Source organism: Erpetoichthys calabaricus, chromosome 8 (genome assembly GCF_900747795.2).
Source record: "Erpetoichthys calabaricus chromosome 8, fErpCal1.3, whole genome shotgun sequence".
Lineage (NCBI taxonomy): Eukaryota > Metazoa > Chordata > Cladistia > Polypteriformes > Polypteridae > Erpetoichthys > Erpetoichthys calabaricus.
In genome coordinates, this window is record NC_041401.2 from 194,516,447 (window position 1) to 194,540,978 (window position 24,532).

Genomic DNA, 24,532 nt, shown 5'->3' on the forward strand with positions numbered 1-24,532 from the left:
GATAGAGTGAAAGGCACTATATGATAGATAGATATGAAAGGCACTATATAATGATAGATAGATAGATAGATAGATAGATAGATAGATAGATAGATAGAGCTGGAGATCCACAACGGGAGAAGATGAATCACGTATCATAAACAAGTTCTTATTCCTGAGCTTTCAGCCCCTGCCAGGAGCAGTCATCAGAGGGTAAGGCTTAGACTTACAAGAATCAAAAGCAATATAAAGCAAAATTAACTGGTGGGGGAGGAGGGGGAATGGTCTTAGGTCACTGTTGGGGTAGTAAATTTTATTTATTATGAACGTTAAGTTGGTAATTAAGGTAATTAAAATTAATTTTAAGGGTAGAGTGCCCTATCAGGGTTGGCTGCGAGATCCTGCCCCAAGTGGAGGAGTTCAAGTATCTCGGGATCTTGTTCACGAGTGAGGGAAGAATGGAGCGTGAGATCGACAGGCGGATCGGTGCGGCGTCCACAGTAATGCGGGCGTTGCATCGGTCTGTCGTGGTGAAAAAGGAGCTGAGCCACAAGGCGAAGCTCTCAATTTACCAGTCGATCTATGTTCCTACAGTCACCTATGGTCATGAGCTATGGGTAGTGACCGAAAGAACGAGATCGCGAATACAAGCGGCTGAAATGAGTTTCCTCCGCAGGGTGTCTGGGCTCTCCCTTAAAGATAGGGTGAGAAGCTCAGAGTAGAGCCGCTGCTCCTCCACATCGAGAGGAGTCAGATGAGGCGGCTCGGGCATCTGATCAGGATGCCTCCTGGACGCCTAACTGGTGAGGTGTTCTGGGCACATCTAACCGGGAGGAGGCCCCGAGGAAGACCCAGGACACGCTGGAGGGACTCTGTTTCTCGACTGGCCTGGGAACGCCTTGGGATTCTCCCGGAAGAGCTAGAAGTAGTGGCCTGGGAGAGGGAAGTCTGGGCATCTCTGCTCAAGCTGCTGCCCCCGCGACCCGACCTCGGATAAGCGGAAGAAAACGGATGGATGGATGTTAAGTTTGCACATGCTGGGTTCATGTCCAAATGTCTGTTAATGGCATTTTCATGTGATTGCCAAGATTCAGCCAAGCTCTCTGGCACTTTTACTACTGGCCTTAAATCTTACTTGTACACTATCCCTGTTGATTTAGTATGCATACGGATCAGTGATCTTGAGTCCTTCTTTCTGACGGCGTTGCGATGATCCTGTATGTGTGTTGTAATTCTTTTTGAAGTTTGTCCTACGTGTACCGCTGAGCAAGAACTGCATGGAATACTAGAAACTGCGTTTCGTGTTTCTGGCATTGAATAGGGCTGCGCGCAGGTTGTCCGAAGGCTTGTGTGCTATTCTGATACCTGATTTGGACAGGATGTGTGCCGTGGCTTCTGACACTCCGTGATGATAAGGAAGTGTGTGCCAGGTGAGATGGGGGGGTCTGCTTCGAGTCGATCGTTTGCTGGGTTCTCTGTTGTCTCCCATTTGAAAAGACAAAAGAGAGCGTCTCTCGTTCGTTTGTCTCCTTCGTATTACAATGGGTGTGAACTCTTCTGAATAAAGTTTTTAAAACAGCTTCGTTTACGAGATGCCGGGTGATTGCTGGAGAAGTGTAATATTTTGTCTGCATAGCATTCCTTACGGTAAACACTTGTGGTCAGGGTGGCGTCGTTACTTCTTTCAATGGAGATGTCCAGGAAGCTGATGCGTCAGTTTCCTTTTCCATGGTGAATTGGATTGCAGGGAATATTGTGTTGGTGTTGTAGAACTCGTTCAGCTGGCCATTTTTTAATATGACGAATGTGTCATCCAGGTAACATATCCAAATTTTGGGTGTGAACCGAGATAGAGCCACGTTTTCAAATCGCTGCATTACCAGTTCCACTAGAAGTCCTGCTAACTAATAATCTTGGCTACCAAACGAAAACGCCATCAACGGACATTTGGACATAAACCCAGCATATACAAACTTAACATGTTCATAATAAAATTTACGACCAATACTCCTCCCAACCCCCACCTCCCCCTTAATTTTGCTATATATTGCTTTTAATTCTTGTATGTCTAAGCATTACTTTGATGACGGCTCCTGCCAGGGGCTGAAAGCTCGAATAAAAAAACTACTTTATGATTCGCAATTCATCTCCTCCCTTTGTGGATCTCCAGCTGCAAATCGTATCACAGACCTTCGATTCCATATTTTATATATACACATCTTCTAAAAACCGTCCTTTCCCATTGTTAGCTACATTTTACTTAATTTACACACAACTTTCATACTCTTCAATGAAGTGTGGAACTTTAGAAATTGAAGTCATTTCTTCACAAACTTGGGTTCTAAAAGTTTGTTTTTCTCCATTAAAATTTTAATTACACAGCCAGTCCAGGCATTTTATGAAATTAGGGACTCCAATGGAAAATAAAAGCCTAAAATCTTTCGCCTTACTTGACATGTCTTTGTACGCAACTGCTTAAGAAATGGCAGCCATGTACAGATTAGTTTAAGAAATGGCAGCCGTGTACAGATTAGTTTAGAGACATTACTACAAACATCAGACATTTGAATTGGGAGTTTCAGCACAACAGAAAAAGTGACAAACAAAACAGCACACAAAAAAGACCTTTCCCCTTCTTCAGAGTCTGGAGGATACATTTTTATTGTGACATATCAAATGAAAAGACCAAAGACTGAACATTTTTTTAAGGGGTGAAATCAAAGGGTCAGAGTTCCAGAAGCTTTTGAATTCAGAGTTTAAATCAGGTCCTGCAAACAGGTTTGAATGGCATGGATTTACTTAGACCTCTGCCTCATCTTTCTCCTTTTACGCTTCAGTCTAAAGGAATTGAAAGGAAAAGAACGTACTATTAAACGTAAATTCAACAGCAAATCAAGTAAAAATTAAAGTCTACAAAAACATTCACACAAAGTACAAAAAGCAAAACACCTTGGTAAACCTGTAGATTTGTGCCAATGGAGTTTTTTTTCCCCAAGGTCTTTTTTCACAATGTCGTTTGTGTTTTAATTTTAAATTCTAATTCTACTTTTTTAATTTGCACTTCATGTTACACTGTGGACCCTTAACATCACAATTTTGTCTGTGTGTATACTTGTATACGGTTGAGAGGACAATAAAAGTTCACTTTGACCTACAATACTAAAGTCACGTCAGACAAGAGCGGCTGCAGGGTCTTTCATGCCAACTGCTACAAATGAGACCAGACCCACCATGAAATGAACCTCCTGTTCAACTAAAGCATGCAGCTCCATTCTCAATGTGCAAGTTTTATTTTTTTGGTAATTAAAAAAATTCCTGTTAAGCAACAAGGTCAAAGATATGAAGGGAGAGGAGCCCAATCAGTGTGCTGGATAAACAGACTGACCAGCAGGCCACAGTCTGAGACTGAAGGACCATGTGAGCACCACGAGGAATGGGCAGCTCTCATTTTCACTTCACCCTGTACCCCCCAGCAGGTCACGACACAAAGTCTCGGGCGACTCTGCACTAATGAGGTTATTGGCAAAAGGACAGGGTTCAGATAGAGAATTTAGTTTTTGTTTTGCTTGCGTTGAGCATCAGTGAGCCCTCTTACAACACCGCAAGATGCCAAGAAATTAACTCACAATTTTGCCTATAGTCAGCTTGATTTATTTCCTGACCAGCTGGCTGAACATATTCACGCACGATCATGCATCATCATTCCATACTGCTAGTCCACAAAATGCAGGCTGGGAATCTGCTGGTCCAATCAAAACTCCATGGCGGACGCAATCAAAAGGTAGGCAATTCCTGTCTGCAGAAAGATTCTCAAACTGAAACTGGGGCACTTAAGGTTAAAAATTGGACTAAAATTACTGTAATGTACCTACCAAGGAATTTCAACCAGCTACAATTATTTCAAAATTAAGCCGCAAGAATTCCGATACACCGTTATAATGCCTCACTGTCACAGTTCTATTTATTTTGAGTAAACGGAGTATTCTCGTTTGGTAACAAGTTTTGATCCCTGATAATTTTTGGTCTTCCCAACTTTAAATTTTGTTCTAGGATCTGTTGCTACCAGGATACACTTTATTATCTGCCGATTTTTGTACTAATTTGTAAGCCTAAATAAAAAGGTCCAATTGTGGAGTTTTGTGCATCAAATGTAGAATCCACCCAAGAACCACAAGTATGGCCTCCACACAAGACCAGACCACTGGAGTCCAATCCAAACTATATATGCTACCAGTTAAAAGTCTGGACACAAAATATTTAAAATCTAGAATTTTTTTTTGCAACAGAATAAAGCTTATTCCATGTGCCAGATTGCCAAGTAATTGAAGACTTCATAAAAAAAGATGCCCATTACTGTCTTGGGAGAGGAGAGTAAACTGAACCTAACAAGATCCAACATCAGAGTCTGGTATTTGTTTCTCAAAAGTATCAATTTCTTATAAAAACATGAAACGTCTAGTGGTATCCATATTTTAGACTGGCAAGAGCCAGCCAAGATAAGCTCTGTACCATGAAACAAGTTGATTTAAGTGTGCTTGACAAAAAAGTACTGAATTACTGTGGGACATGGAGAATAATCTAATTCAATAACCACACTATAAACCAACAATGCATACTTAATGTGGCACAGAGTTAATAGCACTGCTTCCTCAAAATAACTCCACATGGCAGTATTAAAAGAGGCATGAAATCTTTAACCTTAGGCTTTACCACTGACTTGTGAATATCAATGCATCTAAAATTATAGGTGGACTTAAAATGTACAAAGACTGCTCACCAGGACTTCACTAAGAACTGACTATATGGATGCTATACTGACCACATAATTAACCAGAACTATCTAGTAAATAAAGATATAGAGCAGGGATCGCCAACTGCAGTCCTGGAGGCCTGCAGGTTTTCATTCTAACCCATTCTAACGAGTGCCCTGTTTGTGCTAATTAACTTCTTGTGAATTCATTTTAATTGACTACTCTTTCAAGGTTTGTTGCCCTGATTTTCTTCGTTCTTCTGAATGGCTTCATTCCTTTCCTTAAAATGGTACCCAAAGAGAAATGAAATGTGAAGTAAGGGAGCCAAGAGAAGACCAACTAAGTCAGGGCCTCAAACTCCCTCCAATTTCACTCCAACCAGATGCTTAATGAGGTGCCATTCTTGTTAATTTAACCTGTTCTTTAATTCTGTGGCTTGTTGCTGCTCTCATGGTACATTAGCAGACATTTACGAAACCGATTTTCTCTTTTCCAGCACTGATGAAATGTTTTGTAGACCTGAGCAGATAGACATTCCTGAGACCTTCACCTTTATTTTCAGATATTGTGTGATGGACACCAGTTGTTTTTGCACATTGTATCTTATTGTTTGCCTGCTAATTAAGGCATGAGTATTCAAGAGCAAGTCAATTAAAAGGAGTTCGAGAGAAAAGTTAATTCAAGTCACTCCTTAAGAAGAGGGTTAGAATGAAAACCAGCAGCCTCGGTGGTCCTCCAGGACCGGAGTTGGCAACCCCTAGTCTAGAGCAGGGGTGGCAAACTCCAGTCCTGTTCTCATTCTAACCATCTTCATTAGTTTTTGCTGCTAATTAACTTTTTGCCATAATTTTAATTAATTTGATTCAGGCCCCTTGTTTCTTTTTCTTTAATTAGCTGCCAAACAATGACACACACAAAACAAGGTGCCACATGACCAGCTCACCTGTGCCCATCACACAATATCTGAAAATAAAGAAAGGTGAAGGTCTCATTAAGGTTGATTTTGACAATGTTCTTAAGAAAAAACAGAAAATCAACAGTTATGGAAATGTCTGCTGTGCCAGAATGAGAGCAGCAACAAGCCATAGAATTAAATAACGAGTTTAACAGCAAGAATTGGCTTCTCATTAAGAAACTGGTTGGAATGAAATTAGTTGGAGTCTGAAGCCCCAATTTAGTTGGTCAACTGTTGACTTGTTTCACATTTGATTTCTGATTGGCTGTCATTTAATGAAGAAAATCATTCAGAGCACTGAATTCTTTAAAAACAGGGCTATTAAAAATGAAGGGAAAAAAGTTAATTAGCAGTGAAAACTGGTCACTGATTAGGAAAAGGGTTAGAATGAAAACCTGCAGCCACTGCGGCCCTCCAGGACTGGAGTTCGACACCCCTGGTCTACAGGACAGCAACTGGGGTAATCATGGGACTATGAGGTTTGACTTACGAGGGACTATTGAAGGAGTTCAACCTTTTCGGTTTCGATTAACGGCAAATAAGTGACCTGACTGAAGTGTTTAAAGTTATAAAAGACAGTGCAGTAGATCCAGGCTGTTAATTTAAAATAAAGTCTGCAACAATAACACGCAACCACTGCTGGCAACTAAGGGAAGATTTTACAAGTGCTTCCTTCATGCAAAGAAAACCAGACATGGAATAAGTGACCAAGCAATCTGGTGGAGTGTGGGTCTTTACGGGATTTCAATTCTCGATTTGATGCTATTTTGGACAATCTAGGTCAGGGGTATCAATCTTTGATCCTGTTTTTGTTACAGCCACTTTAATTAGTAATCACTTACTGCTTATCTTATGCCTTAACAATGAGTTACCTTGCTATTTTTTTTCCCTTTACTGATCACCAAAGGTACAAAGCAAACCAATAGATGATCATCTTACTCCATTTTCACTAACCAATTTAATCTAGCTGTTAAAGGAATAACCCCCTAAACATATTTTATATTACATGCACCAAGTACTTTGTAGTGATGGCCAGGAAAAAAAATTGTTAATCTCATGGTTTCAAGGGAAAATGACATTGAAGATTTGAACTTAACTCTTTTAGGGCGGATGTCGACTTTTGTCGACAGGAGGGGTTGAAGGCGAATGTCGACAAAAGTCGACATCCAGGGACAGAGGGCGACAATCAGCTGTTAATGGCGACAAATCTCACTGTCACGTCACAGGCATTCCCTCTGTGCTTGGAGGAATGCTAGACTCGTTGACTCGGCAAATAAACATTGCGTGAGTTGCGAAATGTAAACAGGCAAGATGGCACCGACATGTGAAAAGGCATTTGCGCATTATCGCGGAGTCGGACTCTTGATTTTTCAGAATCGGACTTTATTGGCAGTGATCAGGAGATCGAGCAAGAGAGTTAGAAGCAGGCATCAGCTGATCAGACACCAGCCGATGCCGCGCCAGCGGATCTGCTGCCAGTTGCGTGCCTTCGCGCAGCCGATGAATCTACGGCAAGGTTCGCATGGGATAAATACACAGACATTGATCCGTTGAGAGCCGATCTGGCTACCGGAGTTTACAAGACGGCATGGCTTGCTGTTGGACACGACAGATCACCAGCTGCTGTACTTCAGGCTGCTCTCTCCTGATGCTGCTTTTCAGCTACTGTCAGACGAGACAAACAGGTAGGCAGAGATTTTTTTTGAATTGCGGGCTGCGTTTGCATCGCATTCTCGTTTTTCAAAGTGGAAACCCACAACGAAAGACGAGATGAAGCGCGCTGTGGCATTACAAATAGAGATGGGACAGAATTGGTGATATAACTTCAGGGAGCATTGGTCCAAACATGTTTTGTCCCCTGGTGGCTTAGGTACGTGCTGCTGCAAAGTTTTATTCACTTCTGTAATAAACAGAAGCAAATCCCATGGGGTGAGCCAGGCTATAATGCCATACATAAAGTTTCAGAAGATGAAAAGAGGTGACAATACGGTTTTCATGCTGGCAGAAAACTTGGTGGCAGTGGCATGGCATGATGGCAAATGGGTGACTTGTCTCTCTACAGTACACACTAACAATATATGTTAGAAAGTGCAGCAACAGACAATTGAAAAATAGGCACCAAAGCAACACGTATTGTAAGGAGTGCAATGTGGCAATGACTGAAATTGGCTGCTTTGAGCGAGATCAGACTTTGCTGTGTAAAATGTATGTGATATGTATGTGAAATCATAGAGTATGCAGGCTCAAACAACATGCAAGACAGTAACATTTGTCAAAAGTAAATATTTTTTGTTGATTTGATATGTTAAACAATTGCTTTGTGTTCTTTTTTAAAAAATGTTAGTTTTTGGAAAAATATTCAGCCCTGGGAGAAAAGAAACAAAAAAAAAATTAGCCCTAAAAGAGTTAATGGAATCCTGCAGTGATCTGTTAGGGACAATGACAAATGTAGAAAAAAAAAAATCAAAATCCACATCCTCTGTCCAGTCACGTGTGCACGGTTTGCATAAATACTGTAAAATTCCCACCTGAACACACTGCACTGAATGTCAACAGGAAAGACCTGAGCAGATTCTTGGACCAATGAATGAGGAACAGAAGTGGATCTTCAAATGCTCTGCATTGAGGGAATGAAGGAGTCTTTCCTGTTGACATTCAAAGCCAAGCTTTCAAGAAAGTTAACATTTAAGCAAACAAGACATTTTGACCATATGCATGGATAACATATGGATTATGTAACAAAATAGCATTTTTTATTTTCTCCAGACATTTTTTGATTTATCATCTGCCATTGTCCTGAACTGGTCACCACACAGTTCCAATGGAGTCTAAATTTTCAACTTGCAAGGTTTCCACAGAGACAGTGAGACAGACACACGGGTTGCGAGACTGCACTGAAATGTCTCAGGATCCCAAATTAGGACCAGTGCGCAGTTTGAATGGAATAACACTGAGGTTCGTTTACGGCGGCTGGAGTGCTAATCCTGCTACCAACCCACAGGTTTTCCTTGGAAGTCGGAGGACCTGCATGCAGGTTAATGTCAAACCCAGGACAAACCAATTGAGTGATGACTCGGGCGCCGCCGAGAGTGGCAGCCTTTTCAGCAGCTCCGTGTACGACTTCATTTTTCTACTTTTAATTTTTCTCTTTTTTATTGATCACTCCTATATTTGTGAATTTCCCCTTGGGATTAATAAAGTATATCTATCTATCTATGGGCCTTATTCTAGGGCCCAGCAGAGCAGTCACTTCTGGCATCTATAGGATTTGAACCAACAACTTTCCAATTGCCGGCACAGATTTCTAGCCTCAGAGCCAACTACAAACTACACGGGGTAAGTAAAATCATTTTGGGTGAAGCATTCCTTTAACATGGATTATTTGTTTCATTTTAGTGTCCCAATTCTGCAACACCTTTCATTTCTAAAACTGATTTTCTTCACCAAAATACCACAAAAAAAAAAAAAAACCACACAATCACCATTTTATTTTCAGATATTATATTGAGACAATTATATGAAAAACAAGTACAAATGAAATCTAATTGATCTGGTCATCTGTTGGCTCACTTTACCTTGCATTGTATTTGCTGGGTCAAGAAATAAGCAATTAAAATGCAAATCAATCAAAACCAAGAAACTTGTTTAATCAACATTACTGTAGTACTTGGCTGCAAATGGAGAAAGTGGGCAGAATGAAGGCGTGCAGACACAGCAGTGACCCCCCCATACTCTGACACCCCTGGCCTAGGTGCTCGTTGGGCTAAATGGCATGTTCTCATTACAAGTGTACTAATCGCACAGCTATATATGCTGATAATGGTGCTACACAATAGCTAAAACCCTGTACTGTACTAGCAGGAGAGGTAAACTTGACGCAAGGTGGGCATGGTTTCTCACTCCAGTTGACAGATGCCCAATTCATGATTCTCATGGTGGGAGAGGCCCAAATATCTTTACGATTTGACCAAGATAAAACTGCAAATGCCTGGGCATCAATATTAAAATGCATACTTGTCTGCAATGGGGAAAATTAAAAAAAGCCTCGCTTAAATGGGTTAACTGCCACTGTTAAATTTGCCAAGAATAAGCACTGCGGTCAAAAAGTCAACGTAATTTTTCTCAGCAAGCACCAAAAATAAAGAAAGCTGTACCCATTTCGCCAGCTCTAGTAACTGACTGACACCAACTCCACCGTTTCGGAATTCACTCTGACAGATGCCGCTTAAGATGCCATCAGAACACCCACGTGCTGCTCACTTGTTTTAAAAGCAGTTTACACTGATCAAAAACGTTGCTTACAAATTGCTTTTCTTACACTCTAGTACATAAAAAGAAACGAATCCAGTTGTTGGCGAGAAAAAAAAAAATCATTTTAAGGCTATAAACCGCCACTCGACTGCAATGTTTTAATTGAGAATTATTACAATTAACGGCATTAAAACGCAGATGTTTCGACAGATGTCCAGTCCTGTAGTTTTGACCTCGTCCTTTTAAGTATTTTATAGCAACTCTTCTCTGTGTGTTTATACACTGAACAAAATCCTGATTATTACTTTGAAAAAAATCGCTGACTGACTGAACAGTTTGTTACAGTAACGCAAAAATGAAAGAAACCATTCGACCATTTCAGACAACATACCTGCGCATGCGCTTCTTTCGCCACTGAAAATAAAAGAAAATAGTTTAGACTCAGGACAAAAGGCGATAAAATCAAACACATTCTTGTCACTACTTAAACTAACCTAAATGGAATTACAACGAAGGACCACAATTATATATCCCTTTGTAAAGACATTTTTCTAATTTTCTGTCATTGCCGCGTGTGGCCGAGGCTTAATTTACGCAAAATATTAAAAATCTCTTACCTTGGCCCTCATCCCGCAATGCAGGAAGCTGAAAGAGAAATATATGCAGTGTTATATCTTCAGAAAAACAGAGAATACGTGTTTTACAAGAAAGGATTGCTTTGGATAAAATTCATTCGCAAAGAGACACACAGCTTCCCACCTACCTCCTCAACAACGGAGACCGGAAGAGAGAGAGAATGCACTTTCACCCGGAAAAAGGACTCCAAGACTCGCGAGACATGTGACGGTTACCGTAATGAACGGAATATAAGGTAAGTTGTGTGAGCCGCAATAGAAGTCCTGTTGTGCTTTTCGAAAATTGGTTAGTTTTTATTATTGTGTTTGTAGTTTTGTATTTATATAAATGTGAATAAACGGTTTATCAAAAAGTCATATGAGCCAACACGTCTGTCCAGCTCCACTTCTAGTCCTTACTAGTTTCTCTCGGATTTAGTTATACGGCTTTATATGGCAGATAGGACTCCATTTATGTGGATTACAGAAATCAAAGCTCAAGTAGAATCTCTGGAAAAAAAATGTTGTGACTTGGCGGAAAAAGGTGACATCGCTGTGCGACTGAGATTAAACAAGTCATTGAAGAAATGAGTCTGACTTACTGCCGCCAATGCGAACTGAGCGTTTGCTCCGGTTGCACGGGGACCGAATAGCCCGCAGCGACTGGCCGGGTATTCCATACCCCCGAGCGACCGGGCCATGTGTCTTTACACCGACAGACTTTAACAATGAAATATAAATTTGAGTATATGCTGTGTGCCAAATAAAAAGAAGCCGTTCAAAAAGTTAAAATTTATACGCCTAATGCACGCCTACGTTACATTGAGCTAAATAAACAGTCCAGTAAACGCTATTTTCTTGTTCTTAATGTAAACCCCACGTTTTAGTCCAAAAATAATATTTAAAGTAAAGATATGCTTGATTAACACTTAAAAATTGTTTTGTTAAGAGGTAAAGGCAGAACATTCATTCTGATTAGTCGAAAGAGTCCCGCCATCCCACCACCAGGCCCGGTCTTAGGTATTATGGGGGTCCAGGGGGCCCCCTGGAAGCTCTGTGAAATGCGTGAAAATTAGACCAAGGAGTCGATCCGGGGCCCTAGGCGGTCGCCTACTTCGCCTATGCCTAAGGCCGGGCCTGCCACCACCGATCTGCCAGCTGAATTTACAGCGCGATGTCACCCTGAGTAAGCTGCCAACTCAGTGTAAGTGCAGACTGTAGTACCTGTGAGGTCAAAGGTCAGTCATGTAACCCCAACACCACGAACCGCCCTCAATGTCAGTCACGTAACACCCATCGCATTAGACTAACTGTGATTAACTTTAGGGCCCCGTTACACTGTGGTTAAGACTAGTATTGTAGGAGGGTTATGTGAGTCAAAGGGCGTTTTCTGACTTACTTTTTGGGCATACTTTGTGGGCATTACCTGATCTATGCCATAAGTATTGTAAACTACAGCTAGATCCTTCTCTAAGCCGCGCTCAGCGCTGCATTCACAATAATGGCCAGCAGAGGCCGCTAAAAGACTCAAACATTAAACTCTGGCCAAGCTACAACACAGCGTGTCGGGAAAGGCGGCGAAGACCATCGCGAAACAGCAGATTCCTGCTTTTATTCCCAAAGTGCAAAGCTCAGCCGCCAACCAGCAGACACATCGAATAAAAGGGCGTAATCCACCCAAATGCCGATGTTTGTTTGTATTTATATGACATAAAATACAGTCTAATAATTTTGCTCCATTCATCTACTAACCACATTTGGGTTGTGATATTAATTATATAGTGCCTTTCATAAAGTGACTATCGTTTATATACTGGGTGGCGGACGGGCGGGACCCATGCCCGGCCGGGATGCCCCTTCAACACTGGATCCGAGTGAGCACCCGTGGGATGCATGCTACGTCCCCCGAAAAAACTTGGTGTCAGTCCCACTGGGTTGCATCGGGGCCTGTATTATGGAACACCAGAGCTCATCCTGGTTGGGGCTCAGGACCGTGTGGGCGGCAACACAGCCACATCTGGAAGTGCAGCCTAATTTAGGTTAATCACCACCTGAAGCACTTCCGGGTGGGCTATAAAGGGAGCCTGCAGCCACTACTCAAGGCGGCAGAGTTGGGAGGAGGAGGAGGAGGACGACGACGACGACGACGAGGACGACAACGCTGACACTGACACTGCCCTGCCCTGCATTTACTTTTGTGTGTTTTTGGGACTGTGTCCCACGGCTGAAGAAAAAAATAAAACTTTTTGTTTATTTTGCCTGTGCCTCTGGTGTCAGTCTGTGTCGGGTCGGTGCCAATATAGCTTCTTATCACAGCTGCTTTTCCTATCTATCTTCAGCGCTTTCATATATTTCTGTTATATAGTGACTTTCATACTGTGTATCTGTCTTTAATATCTAATTAATAAACTGCTATTCTTGCCTACTTGTCTATATAATATATATAGTACCGTTCCTATTTATTTATTGACCTATGTAATCTATAGAGTGTAATTCTATTATATAGTGCCTTTCATATTAATTTATTGATCTATGTAATTTATAATGTGCTATTCCTATCTATTATATAATGCCTTTCTTATATATCTTTTAAACAATACTTCTTCTGTCTGTCTATCTAATTAATATATGGCTGTTCTTTTCAATTTTTCTATATAATATATAGTGCCTTTCTTATTTATTTATTTATTGATCTATGTAATTTATAGAGTTCTATTTCTATCTATTATATAGTGTCTTTCCTATCTCTCTGTTAAATAGTACCACTTCTGTCTGTCTATATAATTAATGTACTGCTATTCTTGTCAATTTGTCTCCATAATATACTAGCAGCAGCCCCCGGCCTTATCCCGGTAAGTCATTTCAAGTTCTGCACCTTTTAGTCCTTCAGTCAGTTCCGGTGTTTTACTTTCTCTGAGACACCAGGTGGCACTGTCGTTCAAACTGCAGGAGAAAAAAACAAAACAACAAAACAAGTCAAAGTACCCCCCCCACTTGGCAAAATTGTGGGTTTTAAAGTAGTGTAGGGTCTCCTCCTGACGAAGAGGGATAAGTGTACAAAATGTTATTGAGATTAGACCGATGGCGTGGAATTGTATAAAGAACAAACACACACATTGAGCTTCATATATTAGATAGTGTCTTTCCTATTTATCTGTTCATCTGTGATTCAAAGAATTCTATCTATCTATCTATCTATCTATCTATCTATCTATCTATCTATCTATCTATCTATCTATCTATCTATCTATCTATCTATCTATCTATCTATCTATCTATCTATCTATCTATCTATCTAATATTTTTAAAGCCTAGTTTAAAAAATCCTAAAGCTGGCTGTAGAAAGGCACTATGGTGGCAGAGCCGTTAAAACTCATGGCTGCCGGTGAGTGTTGCTTGAGAACCGAGTCACCGGACTTCTTTCTCGGAGTTGAGGAACAAACCTCCTGGCCGTGCATTAAATCACACGTTTCAAGTTGCTTAGGTGTGGAGAAGGAATACTGGAATTTTTTTGTTTTGTGGATTTTTGTATGTAAATGTTGCAACTGCTGTGAAGACCACCGCAGAGAGAAACGTCACAGGACGGGGAGATCACACTGAGCAAAGTGAGGCTGTGAAAGATCTGTGGGAGAAAAGCCCCTCGATGCTGAAAGGAAGAGTGGAGAAGGTGCCAGCAGGGGGCAGCCTCGAGCAGCCAGAGCTGAGATGCGCCCACCTGCAGAGTTTCAGCACCATACGTCACCGCAGGTCTACGCCAGCAGCTGCGGGATTGAGGTGACGTCACTGCACGTTGTCACACATGCGTGTCCGAGGATCTCCTCGCCGGCTCACTTGATGTATGTGGTAACCCGCCATGGGGGGTGCGCGGTCGCTAACGCTTTGTTCTTCTTTTCTCGCCGCCCAATGAGGACACTTAGCCCCGCCCCTTCTGTCTTGCATGATATAAAAAGCCTGGCCGCCCAGTCAGAGGGGTCTCTTTATCAAGCTGAGCAGACCACCCGACGGAACTCCCGTGAAGGACCCTATTTTGTAACAGCAATACCAGCCAGTGGAGCTTCTTTTTGTTTTGCCCCCTGAGGACTTTATTAAATGGGACGGCCCAGGTGGTGTGCCAGCTATTCTGCGCTGTTGTGACCTGTCCCTACTACACCCGGTCACAATGCCTGGACCAGCATAGGTTGGCACCAGTCAAACTGAGTGACGCGCTAACCCCACTAACCCCTAATACAAAGTAACCCCCCCCTAATCTTAGCTTTTTGTACCACATGCCATCCACTGCAGCCCCTAATCTTAATTTCCGTCCTGAAACTGCTGCCACGGACCTCCAGTGTGATGTGTGATGGTCATGGTCAGCTCCAGAGTTTTTCTGCTGCCCCAGGCGAAGTTGTAAAGGACGCATCCACCACCCCATTTGCTTTGAGTGACATCATCAGTGCCAGACCTGTCCATAGAAACCTGGAGAGACAAAAGAGGAGCCAAGACTGCGGATGGCAAAGTAAAGCGGGCACGGAGGCAAAACAGTGCAGTTACACTTTGAGGATGCGTGAGGCGAGTTTGGGAGCCGATCGAAAACAAGTAATAACACAAAAGCAGAGCAGACGGGAAGGATGAGCTCGCTGTCACCTCCATGAAAGTGAAGCCGCCGAGGATCATCGGGTAATCCGGCATTGTGAGCTGCTAAATATGTGGCCTCACTTGTTTAACCAGTGCTGGGCGGGCAGCTTGTCTGATTCACAGTTTCGGGCGTCGCGCCCCTCTCGAGTGACTTTGTGTTTACTTCTCGAATTACAGAACGGTCACTTGGAGACATACGGTCAGGCTGTGGCCCGTGTGCAGCTGGGGCAATTTCTTTGGGGTCCTCCTCATACATTCTGAAGACTTGTGTGTCATCTAAATGAGCCCCCGGGCTGATGAGCAGCTTGTCCTTCAGGGTCAACGTTGCTGTGGTCTCCCCATCTGACGACGTATGCAGCACAACCCTCAGTCCAGCCTTCGGTCCTATCACCTCTGGACCTCTGCAACCCTCTGTGCCACCACGCCACTGTAGATGACTCAACACTCAGTGAGTGGCATGTCTGGTGTTCAGAACAGCACACTGGCACCCTCTGGCAGCTGTCACACAGGGAGCGTCGGAGGGTCAATTCACAGGCTCTGGCGAGGAATGTCATAACACTCCGGCACAGGAGGGGGCGCCACTGCTAACGTTGTCATGTCCTTCTCTCTCTCCACAGTGCCGTGAAACCACCTAATGAGGGCAACAACTGACTCTGCCCCTTCTAGTTCACACTCCATAAAAGCTCGGGCAAGAGGTGCCCACTGGATGGAGCTCCTGAGGAATAGACTAATCCTTATGGGCTAACCAGCTGGTTAATTTACTTTATCTTGCCCAGATATTTGGTGGGCTAGTAAGCCCAAGGGAGTTTATTTTTTTGTGGGACTTGAAATCATTATGCAGGGAAACCCAGTTGGCACCCCAGATATTCCTTTTTGTGGATTCTGCTCCTGGCCATACAGCGCATGTTAAGTTTAAATCTCTGGTTCGTGCCTACAGAGTGGTCAACTGATCAGCACTTACGTATATGTAGACGCTAAAGAGGTCCTCTGCTCCTCCTCAGCCCCTCAGGTCTGTTGACCTCCACCTCTGTGGGGTATTAAATCTCAATTCAGACTCTTTTCATGTGAAGCTCCTGGCATCCCGCCCAGTATGACCCTCACTTCCTGTATGAGCAAGGAGGCTGGCATGGCATGCCAACATGGATGGACTGCCATCCCAACAAATCCTTATTGAGCTGGGAGGCCAGTATAATGGAAGGACCACAGGACACAGCCTTTCAAAACTATATGCTCTCCCAATACTCTAGGTGGCAGTGCTCCTGAAACAATGCACCCAATCACACATTTGCAGGGTATGCTGGGAACCGTAGTCCCATTGGGCAACCCAGCTGAGTTATATGGGGGTGTATTTGAGGGACTGCAGGGAAGGAGTGCCCCTACTTTGAGAGCCTTCTGTCTCATCTAGAAGTGCTACCTTCAGACAATATCCTGGCACTGGCAGAGTGTGCCAGGGAGAGTCGAGAGAGGAGAAGGAGAGCACTCACCTGGGGAAGGAGTAGAAGAAAAAAAGAGAAAGAAAATGAAAGAAGAGAAATGTGATTGTGAAGAGCCATTGAAAAAGGTAGTTGGTGAAAAAAATATTTTACTTGAACCCGGGACAGTTGAATGTGTAGTTTTGTCTGGGGTTTTGAACTCTCAGAGGCCCTCTGCAGGCCACTATATCTATCCATATATACAGTATGTGTTTTTTTTTTACAGTATATTATAGCGATCCATCCTTCAAATCCACTTATCTTATAAACCACACAAATAACTGCTATGTTATATGACAGGGAAATTATTAATGTTAATACTAATATTAATAATACAGACAGTATTTGTGATGCACCATCTGTTGGAATGACAAATCCAATGCATATGTCTGTTACATGCCATTTGGTGTGGGTTTTGTAAAAGCAGTGTTAATGTTTTTATTGCGCCATCTGTTGAAATTGCTGATGCAATGCATTTTATTACTATACATTTTTCTGATGCACCATCTGTTGGAATGACAAGTGCACTGTATATGTCTCTATTATATACCATGTAGTATGGCATTTGTAAAAGCGGCATTAATGTTTGTGATACACCATCTGTTGGAATAATTAATGCAATACAATTTATTACTATGTCTGTGATGCACCACCTGTTGGAATGATAAATGCAATGCATGTCTATATTATATGCCATTTGATATTGCATTCGTTAAAGCAGTGTTAATGTTTGTTGTGCCTTCTTTTGGAATTGCTAATGCAATGCAGTTTATTACTGTAAGTTGAGGCACCATCTGTTGGAATGACAAGTGCATTGCATATGTCTCTATTATATGACATGTAGAATGGCATTTGTTAAAGTAGCATTAATGTTTGTGGCGTGCCTTCTGTTGGACTGACGAATGAAATACAATTTATTCTATGTCTGTGATGCACCACCTGTTGGAATGATAAATGCAATGCATATGTCTATATTATATGCCATTTGGTATAGCAATGTTAATGTTTGCTGTGCCCTCTGTTGGAATTGCTAATGCAATGCATTTTATTACTGTAAATGTTTGTGAGGCATCATCTGTTGGAGTAACAAATACAATGCATATGTCTCTGTTACCATTTGGTGTGGGATTCGTAAAAAAAGCATTTTTAATGTTTGTGATGCGCCATCTGTTGGAATGACAGAGACAAAGGAACCAGATGGGCACACTGATACACAGACACTTGTCCTTTTATTAAGGTGGGTTATTATATTTGTGTTTACACATTTTGTAAATAAAAATATTCAGCTCTAAAATTCATCCATTTTCCAAATCCACTACTCCAGGGCACAGTTATTGAGAAGCTGAAGCCCATCCCAGCTGGCACTGGTCATAAGACAGGCACAATCCCAGGACAGGACCCCAGTCCACTGCTGGGTGAACACACACATCAGGGCTCAATCCAAATGCTCTGATGCCAGTCTGATGCTGGCACCATCATCCGAGCGTCCGACTGATTTTGTGCGACGTGAAAGGTGTGTGGGTACGAGTTGTCTGCCATGCATTAATGGCAGACCCTCTGGGTGCCAGACTCTTAGAGCTCATCCCCGTCATATTTATGTAGCATTGTCGTGTGTGCCATCAGTTTTAATGTGGTTGAATACATTACTACAGTATTGGCATTACAGCGCAAAATTAGAAAACACAAAAGAGTAAATTACACATATGGGCCATCATCAGCCGGTTAGGCCGACAGCCCCGGGTCCGACTACGTCTTCCTCCATTAATCCAGCCTAACGTTCAAACTGCTGAAAGAGAGCGAGCCCCTCGGCTGCCGTCTGGGACTTGTTAAGAAGCAACACTCCGTGGGAGACGCTTCATCTGCTGTTTCTAGCTGCGTGCCAAGGCTCCGCGGTCAGCTGGTCGTGGGAATCGTTTCTGTCGGAAGTTTGAGAGCCTCACTCTTGTAGCAGGAGGTGAGAAAGTCAGGCCTGGATGCCTTCATGCTTGGATTTTCTGTCCTCCTCCTCCTTTTATCTCCAGGCTGTTGACTGTTTATTCAATAGAAAGTTCAGAAGATGATCCATCGTCCAAACCCACTTATCCAGAGCAGGGCAGCGGGAGCCATCGGGCACATGGCAGGAACCATCGCTGGACGGGGTGCCAGTCTGTCATAGGGTGAACACACACACCCTGATTGGCCATTCTAGCATCGCCAATCCAACTAACCTGCATGTCTTTGGACTGTAGGAGGAAACCCACACAGACACAAGGAGGACATGAGACCTCCACACTGGGAGAGCCCAGAGCTTGAACCCCAGTCACTAAGCTGAAAGGCAACAGCAGCACCGTGCCACCCATCACTGGATGATATTCCAAAGAACCGAGGACAAGAGAGGACCTCATTGTCAGCATAACAGCGTATGTAGACAAAATGGTGCGCAATGTGGAACTCCACTCACATAACAACTGGGCACAGGATTTGAACCCAGGATCGTGAGCCAGATGTGCTGCCCACTGTGCCACTCCACCTTGTTAAGAACACAGCACAACATTCTCACATCTGTCTAAACCAAGTCAGGGTTAACAAGGGGACCAGAGCTGAGCCCAGCAGCAGTGGGCACAAGGTTGGCACCAGTTTACCACAGGGCAAGAAAAAGCAAAGAGGCCAGAAGTGAAGAGTAAAGGCTGAAACAGTCAGGTGAAGTGAACTGAGCAAGGTGTGGCATCAGAAAATGCACTGGGGGGGATCCAGGAAATGATTAGGTGGGCAAGCCATTTTTAACATGAGAAATTATTTGTGGATCGGGGGGCAAGTTCAAGGACAGGAAGAATATCCACCTGGGAGATTAGAGCGGCTCAGTTCATTGATGACCGTTCAAATGTCTGGGGGGCTTCAAGTTTAGAGCAGCTCGATTCATTGCTACCCCTACAGGCCGAAGTGTCACAATGCTAGTAAAATGAGGCCAGTGCCCGTGTTTATCAACCGTCTTGGAATTCATCCTGGGATACGACGTGTCCTACACCCACTCCCAGCATGGAGCATTGAGGCAGCCAATGTTTGAAAATGGATGACGTCACAATTTCTGGTGCCCCTGGCTGCAGATTGGTGCTCACGGTGACATTTAGTAGTTTTGTGATGCCAGCAAAAGAGGGGGGAATCCCATCAAAAACCCCGGCTGGAATAAAAAAGGGCCTTCTCGAATCTTGGTAAAATAAGAGATTTATTATTCCAAAAATGCTCTTAAACTACATAAAGCTTCTAAGAGCAAAAAGGAGCTGCCAGTAAGTGAACAAATCTGTACTCAGAGAGAGAGAGAAAAAGAAAAAAACGAGAGACCTTTTTATTTTTGTTTTTTCATCCATTTAATGGTGGAAAAATTCAATAAATACTCCATCATCTCCAGTGCATTTTAAAAATACATAAAACAAGAACGTGTCCGAATGAACCTCCTAATATAAAACAGACACTCCATCATCTGGAGGAAAACGAATGTCATCAGCTCACAGACACTGGGGCCCATGGAGGGGGGGGGGTGCCACCCCCTACTGGCGGGTCCGCTGCCATCATCCGTGATTTGTCCCGAGGGGGCATCCTTCAGGGTGTCTCGTGACATTCAAGATTTCTAAGAAATCGTCTCAAAACAGAAGGCAACTTTCAGTCACTTTTTGAAGAACCTTATAGATAACGGTGGGAGACTTCAGACCCCTTTATCCCCCCCACAAAGACCTTCCAAACAAAAAAAAAGAAAAGAGAAGGTGTCGGAATCGAGAGTTACAACCAAAGTCACAAAACGCTGGGCACACCTCCATTGGGCGGGCACGTCTTAGAAAGGGTGGTCTTCTTTGTTTTGTTTTGAACGAGTGGGCTACACGCTGGCTGCCTTCCAGTATTTGACACAAAGTCTCAAGTCCCACGCCGGCTGCTGGAATGAATCTGACCTCCATGTTGTTTTTTTTTGGCACTGCTTTCTTTCATTCCTAATACAAACAGGCTCTCGGACTCCGCCATTTCTTCTTCTCCATTAACTTTTCGTTTTCAGTCCTCGCCCTGTCATGTTCTTCTTCACGTTTTAAACGCAGACAAGATGGCCGAGCACACCTCAAAAGTGGGGTCTGACAAGGCCAAGTCGACCTTCAGGTTCTCCTGAAAAAAGGATGGAACACTGGATTCAATAGTTTGGAGCTCTAGAACATTCTACGAGAATGAAAACCCGAGGTCCACTTGTGAGGGGGGGGACAGGCACCTAAATCATGATGGGGGGGGGCCTTCATAATATCCAAGGATTTTAAACCGGCTTGAAGTTCTCAATATGGCTTAGTGGCTAAGGCATTCGTTGCTGGTTGAATTCTGTGTGACCCCGAGTAAGTCACGTAGCCCACCTGTTGTTAAACTGCACTTGAAGAGTTAGAAATTGCGTCGGCACGGACTGCGTCCACTTCACTTTACTTTCGTTTTTAAGCCTGGAGTGCAATGCAGCGGGGGTTCGCAAGTTCAGTCCTAGGAGACCCCCACTGTGGCTGCAGGTTTTTGTCTCATCCAACTTCCTCTTCTAATTGGACTTCTTACTAAGTTAAAGAAAAAGTTTGGTGTTTTTCAAGTCTAAGTTATTTCTTCAATTGTATTGCCTGTGAATATACCACAAGAAATTGCATTCTAAAGTGAAGGGCATCTACCTTAATAAAAGGACAAGTGTCTGTGTGTCCATCTGGAAACTACAGTATGTCTCTGCCATTCCAACGAATGGTGCATCGCCGATATCCACCTTAATAAAAGGACAAGTGTCTATGTGTCCGTCCGGAAACTACAGTATGTCTCTGCCATTCCAACGAATGGTGCATCACAGATAACCACCTTAATAAAAGGACAAATGTCTGTGTGTCCATCTGGAAACTACAGTATGTCTCTGCCATTCCAACAAATGGTGCCTCACAGATATCCACCTTAATAAAAGGACAAATGTCTGCGTGTCCATCCAGTTACTATGTCTCTGCCATTCCAACAAAGGGTGCATCACAGACATCCATCTTAATGAAAGGACAACTGTCCATCTGTGTGTCCATCCGGTTGCTATGGCTTTGTTATTCCAACACATGGTGCATTACAAACATTTGAAGTTATAAAATGCATTGCATTTGTCATTCCAACAAGCTGTTTTTTTACAAATCCCACACCAAATGGCATATCACAGAGACATATGCATTGCATTTGTTATTCCAACAGGTGGCGCAACACATAAACAGCAACACTTTTTATTATGACAAATTTTTGTGATGCACCATCTGTTGGAACAATGCATTTTACTGCTGCATGGATTACATAGATGGTGCACTGCAAACGTTAACACCAAGGCCTATGTTGATTATTTACATTCAGTGTCATTTGTCCATGCTGTCTGCTCTGCTTGTCACTAATTGTCACTATTGGAATAAAATGAAGGGAGCAGGTAACACACATACGAGAATTAAATGAAACATTTAAAGATATGGTGAAAAAATACAAATATTTCTCATAAATAGTTTTCTAAATGCAAAATATGTGGGGGACAAAACAGCCAAGTGACCAACGAGATTAATCAAAAGTCACCATGACACACGGACTGGGGTACTGGTTGGAACAAAAGCCTGCAGCCACATGACGGCCCCCATGACTGAACCTGAGGACCCCCCCCAAGATACGGCATCATGTTACTGACAGCCTGTTCTGCAGTGTTAAAAAACACAAATGCACTTGTAAAGAGAGTTCACTTGAGAAAGGCGCTATATGCCATGCCATCCGGGGTCATTGGTTCGATTCTGTTCCGCTGTGAGATACTAAAGTGGGGGGTCTTGTGGGACTGCGGTCTGCCCTCCATCAAGAATCCATTCATTGGCTCAGGTATCCCAACATCCATTAATGTCAAGTGGTCCGTCGGTGCAAAGCCGTTCTCCTGAGGAGGAAGAGGGCAGACTTAGTTGCTCGTATGCCACCACAATGAAGAGATGGAGGATGCAAATGCGGAAATGTGAGGGGCCATTGTGTGGGAGTGCGGACCCCTCCAAAGAATGAATAAAGGACAAAGTGAATGTGGAAGAAGTGATTGATCCCCTTAGTGGAATAGCACAAGTCACCTTCCTGCCATGGTGGCGTGTTGGCATTGTGGGCTGCTGTCCTTCTTTATGAACATCCCTGAAGAAGACTCCACCAGCGGTTAATGTCATTACGTGTTCCATGACGATGAAGACGCTGGCCGGCTAATTGCAAAACTGCGGAGTAAGTGAGGATCAACAGACCGAGGGTCATCCATCCTCTTGAACCTTCTTCACAAATGGTTCACCTCATTGAATGGACCACCCCAATATGGGCGTGGAAAAAGTCAGCATTCATTTGACATAAAGTCCCCCCGGACCCCGTTTCTTGGTCAAGAGTGTCTGACCACCGCTTACAAACAGCTGTGGAGCTCCAGTAGGAGCAACTGTGGAAAAGGCATATGGATACGGTGAGGAGTTTCAGCAGCCACGCCGAGGGTGGTCCTTCATCTTTAGAAAGGCCCATTAGAGGTCACCGGAGCTCAAGACGCCATTTTTCTTTTGTTTTTTTTTTAACGTTCTTTAAGGGTCTCCTTCACGTTGCTCCATTCCGTCTGTCTTTTGAGGGCAGAGACTCTTGCGTCTCCTGGGGGGGAGCAGTCGCCAGGAATAAACCTTAATAAAAACACATCACAACGGCGGGGGTCCTACCCAGCCCGCGTTGTCTCCTTTGTTCACGGGTGTCCATCACCTTCCATCCCGCGGAGGTCTGTCACAAGATGACGCAGTGCGGTTTGTGCGAGCCCGTCGTCCTGTCTCCGCGCCACTTGGTCTTCTTTTTCTTTTTTTGGCTCTTTTCTGGTATCTGTTGCCTAGGAAAAGAGAAAGCAAATCAGGGTCTCATATTTACCAAGGGATGGCAGGGAAGGAAAGCGGTGCTAATTGGCACCAAAATATCAGGGGGGCACAGAGTTAGTCATAGCAGTAGGAGGAAGGGCATCTTATCAAAAGTTCCCAATTTAGGAGACGACTCCAAACTCCAGCAGGATTTAGGAGAGCCCATGAGCTGTCCTGAATAAGTAAGATGTGAATAAGGTGGTCTTGCGAAGGTCTGCCTGTCATATCTTCTGGCCTAGCTGGGGGCTTTCATCAGCCCACTCCACACCAAATGGCATATCACAGAGACATATGCATTGCATTTGTTATTCCAACAGGTGGCGCAACACATAAACATTTATTTATGCATTGCGCACTCTACAAGCCCACTCTACCAGCTCTGTAACTGGAACATTCGTCATCGTTTCTGTAACTCGATGGAAGTTTTACGGAGTGGGGTGGTTGGCCTCACGCTGAGCTCCCTACCTGGTGCTGAATTTCGTTCGGCCTCCAACCTGAAACCTGCCAGGGGGAAAAAAGCCCACCGATATGTGGTGGCTCTCAGGGGTCATCGAGACACACAAGCCACTCCAGCACTACAAGGTAGTGGTGGCAATCTGACAGTCCAAAGAGTACCGTCTGAGGACGGAGGTCAGGCCCTCCAGCCGCCATGTCAAGCCTGGTCTGGCTCTGAACGCTGGCGGGTCGTAAAGGGGGACACGAATAAGAGCCATGCCTTCCACAACAGGACGTCTGTCGTATCGTATCTGAAAAAGTGGAAAATGGCAAATATCATCCCATTATATAAAAGGGGTGACAGGGCAGATCCAAGCAACTAGAGGCCAGTAAGCTTAACGGGCATCACAGGAAAATGAATGGAAGGAATTATTAAAGATTGACAGTCAGCATGGGGTCAGAAGAGTGAGGTCGAGGTTTACTAATGTGATGGCATTCTATGAGGAAGCAAGAAAAGGATATGACCAGAGTGGAGGAGATGATGTTATTGATGTGGACTTTCAGAAAGCATTTAATA

General features: G+C 43.5%; 1 protein-coding gene and 1 long non-coding RNA gene across 4 annotated transcripts in view; both read right to left on the reverse strand.

The window, feature by feature from the left end:
- Positions 1 to 2,601: 2,601 nt before the first annotated feature.
- Positions 2,602 to 10,698, reverse strand: LOC114656414 (uncharacterized). Its single transcript, XR_003717026.2, has 3 exons — positions 10,554 to 10,698; positions 10,328 to 10,350; positions 2,602 to 2,817 (listed from the first exon to the last, which is right to left on the reverse strand). It is a non-coding gene; the product is annotated as an uncharacterized LOC114656414 (long non-coding RNA).
- Positions 10,699 to 20,583: 9,885 nt separating this feature from the next.
- The window catches only part of mrasa (muscle RAS oncogene homolog a), a 33,177-nt gene continuing 29,228 nt past the window's right edge, over positions 20,584 to 24,532 (reverse strand). For 2 of the 3 annotated variants that reach the window (XM_028808043.2, XM_028808044.2), the window contains exon 6: positions 20,584 to 23,495. In XM_028808043.2, coding sequence (XP_028663876.1) covers positions 23,396 to 23,495 — 100 coding nt within the window. In that variant the 3' untranslated portion in view covers positions 20,584 to 23,395. The remainder of the gene's footprint in view (positions 23,496 to 24,532) is intronic. The other variant, XR_007935485.1, reaches the window with a different exon arrangement.